This window comes from Electrona antarctica (assembly GCF_951216825.1).
Source record: "Electrona antarctica genome assembly, chromosome: 6".
Classification (NCBI taxonomy): Eukaryota; Metazoa; Chordata; class Actinopteri; order Myctophiformes; family Myctophidae; genus Electrona; species Electrona antarctica.
This window is the reverse complement of record NC_136811.1, coordinates 28,181,844-28,191,563: the sequence shown is the minus strand read 5'-3', so window position 1 is coordinate 28,191,563 and position 9,720 is coordinate 28,181,844. Positions and strand designations below refer to the sequence as shown.

Below are 9,720 nucleotides of genomic sequence, written 5' to 3'. Positions count from 1 at the left end.
GTATCTGGGCTAAGCTCAAGAACTTGTTTCCAGCCAGGCCCTGCTCATAGAACACATTTCATCGTAGTGGTTCAATGCCTTGTTCAAGGGCACTTCAGCGGTGGTAATTGTAACGTGTCGGACCGCTGATTCGAACTGGCGACCTTCCGGTATCAAGACCGCTCCGCAATCCGTTCGGCCACTGAGCCTGTAAGCTGTGTGATGCTAACGCGCTAACGCCGTTAGCATGGTCTGCCTTGGTCAAATAAAAAACGGGCAATCTAGACACACAAGGTTACACGAGTTTATAATGTTACATCAAGTGTTTCTGTGGTAAACAACTCACGTTACTTGTGGTCTGCGCACACTGTACGTTGCTATGGTAACATAAACACAAATGCTGCTAACGTTATGGTCACCACCACTGTTAGCATGTGTGCTATCAGGCAAAAGCTCAGATAGATATAAAACTCCTGGCCAAAATGTCATACAAAACACAACGCATAAAATCGGAATGTTATTGTGACCTATTGAGCACAAACAGACCATCATGATTTTCTTGCTGGACCTATAATTAGTTTATTTGCATTAAATTTCCACTCGCCCATATAAATAAAAAGAAAGATGGCTGCCGTCAAGGCATTCCAGCTTCATTCCATTGGCCAGTTAATGAAGCCGGGATCTTCCCCAGCTTCCGTCATTGGTCAGTTAATGAAGCCTGGAGAGCCGTGAATGGTCAATTAATGAAGCCTCCTCCTGCGATTCGTCAGTTAATGAAGCTCAAAGCCCCGTGAATGGTCAATTAATGAAGCCTCCTTACAGTCTTTCAGGGGCTGGGTAGAGCTACGAGCTACACAGAGACAATCAGTGACTATATTGTAAACAGTAAAACCATTCAGTGATTTGGTAACAAGAAGGTGCGAAAACCGACTGCACGGTTCAGTCAGAACAGCTATTTTTGGCGGAAGGAGAAGGACAAGAAGTACTGATCATATAATTCAAAATGGCGGGTGATCTAAAGGTCAGAGGTACACGGTCAGAACACGAAAGTTGTTCAACATGAGGAGACGCATATGAGGAGACGCACCATTCAGTCAGAACGGCTATTTTTGGCGGAAGAAGGAGAAGAAGGAGAAGAAGAAGAAAAATAAACACAAAAACAATAAGTGACCAAATTTACTACGTGACTTCTTGGTCCCTAATAATCATAACAACAGTACAGAGAACAGTACAGTACACATGAGTACAGTACAGTACAGAAAAAAAGCTCACATCAGAATATTAATCCATGTAATAATAATAATAATAAAAAATAAGAACACAACACTAATAATAATAAGTACAGAGAACAGTACAGTACAGTACACATGAGTACAGTACACTACAAAGACTTACAGTACAGTACAGTACAGTACAGTACAGTACAGTACAGTACAGTACAGTATACTGTTCCTGCGCCTTGCCATGCTCTCTTTCAATAATAATAATAATACAAACAAAGAACACTACACTAATAACAACAATAATATCAACAGTACAGAGAACAGTACAGTACACATGAGTACAGTAAAGTACAGAAAGAAAGCTCACATCAGAATATTAATCCATGTAATAATAATAATAATAATAAAAAATAAGAACACAACACTAATAACAACTATAATATCAACAGTACAGTACAGTACATCAGAATATTAATCCATGTAATAATAATAATAATAATAATAAATAAGAACACAACACTAATAACAACAGTACAGAGAACAGTACAGTACAGTACACATGAGTACAGTACAAATACTTACAGTGCAGCACAGTACAGTACAGTATACTGTTCCTGCGCCTTGCCATGCTCGCTTTCATACGCAAATACACAAAACCAAACAAGGCCACTCAGCCAGCTTGGCAACTTTGCGCTTTCCAAGCAAATGCATAAATGAAAACATCATGGGTTGCCATTGCCTTCTTCCCATTTGCGACGCATCGCATGGCGCTAGGATGAGCGGGCCGAAGGCCCGCGAAATTCTAGTGCTATATGTACTATGATGTGCTATGACTACATACAATGCAATTATAGTGCTGTCTACATAACATGCTATAAGTCTGTATCAAATGATATCTAAGTCTACAGAAATGCTATCTAAGGGGGTAGGGTAAGTGCTATGGGCCATGATGGAGTCTGAAAAGGTGGGTTTTCAGACTACGGCGGAAGATTGGGAGTGATACTGCAGTTCTGACTGCAACAGGAAGTGCATTCCACAGTTTTGGAGCCAGAAGGGAGAAGAGCTTGGGACGTGTGGAGCGTTGTCCCGGCGTTTTTAGTGAGGGTACTTCCAGCTTCCCTGCGTTGGCTGATCTGATTGCGCGGGAGGGTTTGTAGGGTTCAATCATACTTGCAAGATATGGGGGACCCATACCTTTGGTTGCTTTGAATGCTAGCATCAGAGTTCACACACACACACACACACACACACACACACACACACACACACACACACACACACACACACACACACACACACACACACACACACACACACACACACACACACACACACACACACACACACACACACACACACACACACACACACACACACACAATACAGTATATGATGAAGGAATTATATATATGTATGTATTCCTGAAATCCAGTATGGGACTCTCAAATGTAGTAGGGGAGACGGCCACGTGCAACATCTTAAGGTCTAAAAGCTCTTGTCTTCTTCTTCCCACGGAGATATAAACAGATGACATCACAGGGTGGTCCGCACTGTGCTGGGCCGAGTTGAGCCTGCACTGAGTGGGTTTGCTCTGGTCTGCCAAACAGATGGCGGTAGCAGCATTACAAAGGAGAAATACAGCATAACAACTACTGGAGTGGACCATAAGACTTTGTTTACCTGGGACTTTGTGCATTAAGCATCTATTAGCTATTGAATGACAAAATGAGTCACAGGAGGGGGGAGGTCTCTCATGGTTACTTGAGTAATAATAACTCTTCGTGGACCAGCTAGTCCAGCAGGGTGAGGTTTTAAGGGTGGTGGTCTGAAAGATGTTGGAGGACCCTAGTTTTAGAGGAGTGGAGGTTTGTCTCATGAGTATTCACACAACACCTGGATCTTGGACTTTTTGGCTGGGCTGCCAGTTTGCCTCTAAATTAGGTTACATCTTGTAAAGTGCGACCACCCGCGTTAAAGAAAGTTGGAACAATGGGCTACTCACAACTGTCTGACATTTAGACGGGGATTTTGGGGACGGGAAGAAGGAGGGAAGAAGAGAGAGAGGGAGAGTAGACATTACTGCATTTTCAACCTTAGTTTGTGCTTCTCAATCTCAATACATTAGAATAAATGTTCTAATACAGTTACATTATATATAAATACATTTTCTTTTTACTCTCCACTTCGTCACCTCTCACTACATTAGTGTTGTTGCATTGCAATCAAAATAAAGATGTGTCCTTTTACCAGATTAAAGTTATAATCTGGGTTTATTCATAATCTCTATATTCAACCACCAGTTTATTCTTCGATTGTGCCTAGATAAGATGTCAAAAGGCCCTAAACTCTATTCACCCCGTTTTCCTTTAATCTTTTGTCCCTAGATGAAATGCCAAACAGTCCTCACCTATCTGCGGGTATTCGGCACCACCATGTTTGGCGTGTCCCTCCTGGTGGGCATCTCTACAGCCTACATAATTGGCTATCAGTTCTTCACCACTGCTCACAACCACCTCTCCTTCGGCCTGTATGGCGCCATTCTGGTCATCCACCTCATCATCCAGAGCCTCTTTGCCCTCTTAGAACACCGGAACATGAGACGATCCTTGGAGACACCGATCAAGTTGAACAAGTCGCTGGCATTGTGCATTGCATCATATCAAGAAGACCCAAACTACCTGAAGAAATGCCTGATGTCCGTGAAGAGGCTGTCGTACCCGGGTATCAAGGTGATAATGGTGATCGACGGCAACACGGACGATGACCGTTACATGATGGCAATATTCAAAGAGATCATGGGATGGCAGCAAAGCAAAGCAGCCACATATGTGTGGAGAAGTAACTTTCATTTCAAAGGACCCGAGGAGACGGATGAGAGCTATGCGGAGAGTATGGAGCATGTCACCAGGCTGGTGCTGAACAACAAGTGTGTCTGCATCATGCAGAAGTGGGGAGGAAAGAGAGAGGTCATGTATACAGCCTTCAAAGCACTGGGGAGGAGCGTGGATTATGTGCAGGTAAGATTAGATGGATGGATGGATGGATGGATGGATGGATGGATGGATGGATGGATGGATGGATGGTTTATTAGTGTGGGGAATTCGGTAGAAAATTATGACAGGTTATATGAACAGATAGGCTACCAGATGTGCAGATGTGGGATGAGTAGACACTGGATGTTCACAGTCTGTTTGAATGCTACTGTAAACATGTGGAGGCTAGGACATTAAAACATCTGAGGAATGATGGAGGGCCCACATGGAAGACAGACTGAGGCAGGGAAGGAGGCTGTAGGCAGGTAACGCTGGGGAGTAAGAGTGGAGAGTGGGGGATGGAGGTAGTACGACGAAGGGAGAGAGGGATGAAGGGATGGCTGGGGGGAGGGAACGAGGGCTGTGCCAAACCAAATATGGGGTCTACAAAGAGTATTTTGTGTCTGGTTAAGATGGATGGTGGCTGTGTGCATCATGTAGTGTGGTGTAGCATGAACAAGGGGCAGGGCAGGGTAGCCGATGACTAAATGTAACAGCAGATCTTTTACATCATCTACACATCATTGTGATTCAAAGTCTGGCTCAGGACACAAAACTCAATACACTGAAGACAAGTTAAGGAAGAACAAAAGATACATTTTCTAGATTAACTTCACTTCATTTAACTATCACACAAGGGGAGATACAAACAGCAAACCATGTGTATTCTCATGAGTCACCAGTCTTCACTTAGGCCTAATGACATCACCTGTGTAGGTGATGTCATCAAGGACTAAGTGAAGACTTTACTCCCAATTTAGGCATGAAGGATCTTTTAAGATGAGATGAACACATAAGACCAGACTGTTATAGGCAAAACATGTGGTACACTCATCATTAGCAAGCGAATTATCATATACTGTAGACGATTGTAGTAAAAAGTAAACATAAGCTTTAGATTCTTTATTCATTCGAATGGTTGCCTCTAAAGCCAATGGAATGTCTTAATTATAATTAACCACTGCTTCATACAAATACATGGCCAATGCAGTGATGGTGTTTCAGTTAATTCACCAATACCAACACTCCACAGAGCTTCCTAATCTGTCACAAGTCACAGAGAGCGGCTGTATGTGTAATGAGATACAGGTCCCAAAGGCTAAGTGGTGTTGTTGGCGAGGGCATGGGAATGTTTGAGGATTTTCAGTGTTGTGTCCGCTAGGTGTGAATTCTAAAGTATTTGCTGCCTCCAAGTTGAGAAGTAAGTTGGAGGCACTAGTGTGATTTGATCACAACCAGATACATTTCCATTTTATGGGCCATTTTATGGTATGGAATTCAAATAATCAATAATCATTATCAAGCATTACATATTTCAAATGCAGAGTTTGGGCTTCATCATAACTTGAGAATGATTGAGAGAAATGAATGAATGATAAAGGGTTTCCAAAATTCTATATTTTATACTAAATGTATCAAACATGGTTACTAGTGTTCAGTAGACTGTATCTGTCATATAATACAATGCTGTGGAACAAAGCTTGTAAATCGTATGCAGTAAGTACTGAGCATTTTGTGCATTTCATGTAGGTGTGTGACTCTGACACCATGTTGGACCCTGCCTCATCAGTGGAGATGGTTAAGGTTCTAGAAGAAGACCCAATGGTGGGGGGCGTGGGAGGTGATGTACAGGTATATCAATTCAAGGTTTTCAATTAACATTATCTCCTCCTGTTTTTACTGTGTATCAGCCATGCTTCATCATAATTTTATCATCTCTTAAATCATTCTCTGTAATCTCTCCTGTTCCATCTAGATCCTGAATAAGTATGAGTCATGGATCTCCTTCTTGAGCAGTGTGCGGTACTGGATGGCCTTCAACATAGAGCGAGCGTGCCAGTCTTACTTTGGCTGCGTCCAGTGCATCAGTGGACCATTAGGAATGTACCGGAACTCTCTCCTGCACGAGTTTGTGGAGGACTGGTACAACCAGACCTTCATGGGTTCTCACTGCAGTTTTGGGGAGGACCGCCACCTCACAAACAGGGTTCTCAGCCTCGGGTACGCAACCAAATACACAGCGCGATCGAAATGCCTCACTGAGACGCCCATCACATACCTGCGCTGGCTCAACCAGCAGACTCGGTGGAGTAAGTCCTACTTCAGAGAGTGGTTCTACAACTCCATGTGGTTCCACAAGCATCATCTGTGGATGACCTATGAGGCTGTGATCACGGGGTTCTTCCCGTTTTTCCTCATTGCCACTGCAATACGGCTGTTCTACCAAGGAAGGCTCTGGAATATCCTCTTGTTCCTACTCATTGTCCAGGCAGTAGCACTGATCAAGGCCGCATTCGCCAGCTGCCTACGAGGCAACATTGTCATGGTGTTCATGTCGTTTTACTCCGTCCTGTACATGTCGAGCCTATTGCCGGCTAAAATGTTTGCCATAGCGACAATCAATAAAGCTGGTTGGGGCACTTCGGGGAGGAAAACCGTTGTGGTGAATTTCAGCGGCCTTATTCCCATATCTGTTTGGTTCACCATCCTCTTCATTGGTATTATTTATACCACAATCCAAGAGACCAGAAAACCTTTTCCTGATTCAGAGAAAATAGTTCTGATCATAGGGGCGATTGTGTACGCCAGTTATTGGGTCATGCTTCTGATGTTGTACGTTGTGCTGATAAATAAATGCGGGAAGAGGAAGAAAGATTCTCACTACGACATGGTGCTGGATGTATGATGCAAAAACAGTGCTCGTCTCTTTCCAAGAAACATTCTGCTAATGGGCTGCTCTCTCACCATGTGACGTAAATTAAACTGAATAAGAGGGACACAATGGCTACCTGTAAATAAGTCCGTTTGATGAGGGCTAGGTGCACAGAAAAATGACAAACCAGAAATCTCAATTGTTGCCGAGAATTTATTTTCTCCAAAAATAATTAGTTTCCAAAAAATAATGTTCAAAAAACTTTCTCAGGAAAAATATTCTTTCACAAAAATAAAATATAACTTCTCAAAATGAAAATAACAAACTTACATCATATGCTTAAATTAAAGCATCCAGTCTGGACATTACCAGTCCTAACACTGTAGGGCAGAGCTTCCCGCATGGTGCCCCTTCTCTCTCCCTCTCACACAATAGAATGACTACCTACATTCCAAACCCAGGCCTCTGACTAGTGGCCCGAACCATCTGTCTAGTGACAGGTTTTCCCAAAGTATTCACTTGTACATCTAGTGAACATGTAACCCAGAAAACATTTCCAAACCTTTACCATTCGAGGGATGACTTCTGCACACCCGGTTCAGTTTTATAGCAGGTGCATATAGGTCCTGGCAGTACAGCAAACGTTATGAGGAAGGAGGAGAGACCCGCACACTGCCACTTGCTGGTTCAAGAACTTTATTTTAAAGAGTCATATAGCAACGTTTCGGCCTTTCGGCCTTCTTCAGGCATAGTTTGAGAATAGGCTGACATTCATTAAATACACAACAGTAGGTTTAGACAACCAATCAAATTGTATATAGTAATCATTCATCAGATAGCAGCTGTGAAGAACCCAGTCATGTGACTTAAAGGTGCAGTACTTCTGTAGAACATTCCTAGTATATTATTGAAAGTCACCAATTACAATAATACAGGGAATAATATATAAGTCATGCCATAATACATAAGGAAATAAACATACAATTAAATAAGTAAATAAATGTCAAAAAAGTCCCTAAAAAGTCCCTACTCAAACAAGAGTGGACATAATGGATAGAAAAGAAGACACATGGTGCTTTTAGTACCCCACTGGACATGAAGTTCAAATCAATGATATAATAAATACAGTTTATGGATTACAGCTTAACATTTAATAATAGCTCATCATTATCATAAATAATGCCAATAATTCAGGGTCAGAGGTTAAAATGTGCCCGTGCTTTTTGAACATAGCCTTTATCTCACGAGAGTGAGGAGAATATGTGGTGACACATGTTACCGAAAACGTTTTTTTCTTTTCTCTTTGTTTTTGTTCTGTAGAGCCAATGTATATGCTTTCTCAACGTTTTCAATGGCATGCCCTCTTTGGGTAAACTTGACTTTCATCTCTGACGATTTGTCAATAAAATCCTCAGTGGAGGAACAAACACGTCTCAGTCTATAAAACTGACTAATGGGCAGGGACTTGATGAGAGCAGGGGGGTGATTGCTAGTGGCCAATAATAGAGTATTTCTGATATAGGGTGGTCGACAGATTGCCATCATTTAACTTTATCCACATATCTAGAAAGTATACCCAGGACTGACTACATTCCATAGTGAACTTTAGATTAGAGTCAAAACTATTTAATAATGTTACAAAGTGTTGGACTTCATCTGAATTACCTTTAAATACACAGAAAATGTCATCAATGTATCGATAATCATTTAATAATGTTTTGTTGGTATATGTTCTTTGTAGAGTCATAAACACACTTTTCCTCAAAATGCCCCATAAACAGGTTAGCAAAATTAGGTGCAAAAATTGAACCCATAGATGTACCAGATACATCTATGGGTGTTTTATAGACTGAGACGTGTTTGTTCCTCCACTGAGGATTTTATTGACAAATCGTCAGAGATGAAAGTCAAGTTTACCCAAAAAGGGCATGCCATTGAAAACGTTGAGAAAGCATATACATTGGCTCTACAGAAGCCCCGTACAGAACTGTTGACAAAAACAAAGAGAAAAGAAAAAAAGTTTTCGGTGTCACCACATATTCTCCTCACTCTCGTGAGATAAAGGCTATGTTCAAAAAGCACGGGCACATTTTAACCTCTGACCCTGAATTATTGGCATTATTTAAGTACCCTCCCCTGTTTTCTTTTAAACGAGGAAAAAATGTAAAAGACCAACTTGTACATTCTGACTTTCAGTCCCCTAAGGTTTCACTTAGACAGACCTTATTGAGTCCTCTGCCACAGGGCAATTATCCATGTGGCCATTGTGCCCAGTGTGGCAATACACACAAGACGTCCTCTTTTAATCACCCCCATACTGGCAAGAAGTTCAAGATTAACAGCATTATAACTTGTGTCTCAACCCATGTGGTATACTGTACATGATCAAATGTCCCTGTGGTTTAGCATATATTGGGAAAACTACTAGACAGTTAAAACAGAGAATGAGTGAACATAAGAGCTCTATTCGAAGAAATAACCGTGAATATCCTGTTGCCATTCATTTCAATGATCTTAAACATGACATCTCTACTTTTCGCTTTATTGGTATAGAACAAGTCAAACTACCAGCCAGAGGTGGTAACCATGATGTCCTGCTCAAACAACGCGAAGCGTACTGGATACACACATTGCAAACCCTCTACCTGAAAGGGTTGAATGATGAGCTATTATTAAATGTTAGTAATCCATAAACTGTATTTATTATATCATTGATTTGAACTTCATGTCCAGTGGGGTACTAAAAGCACCATGTGTCTTCTTTTCTATCCATTATGTCCACTCTTGTTTGAGTAGGGACTTTTTTTGACATTTATTTACTTATTTAATTGTA

The 9,720-nt window shown here is 41.5% G+C and overlaps 1 protein-coding gene across 1 annotated transcript; it reads left to right on the top strand.

Moving 5' to 3' along the window:
* Positions 1-3,586: 3,586 nt before the first annotated feature.
* Positions 3,587-6,920, top strand: LOC306925459 (hyaluronan synthase 2-like; the record flags this gene model as incomplete). The annotated part of the gene is made up of 3 exons (XM_079504290.1): positions 3,587-4,219; positions 5,765-5,866; positions 5,991-6,920. 3 exons carry the CDS (start codon positions 3,587-3,589, stop codon positions 6,918-6,920), a joined length of 1,665 nt encoding a protein of 554 aa, XP_079360416.1.
* Between the last annotated feature and the right edge of the window lie 2,800 nt (positions 6,921-9,720).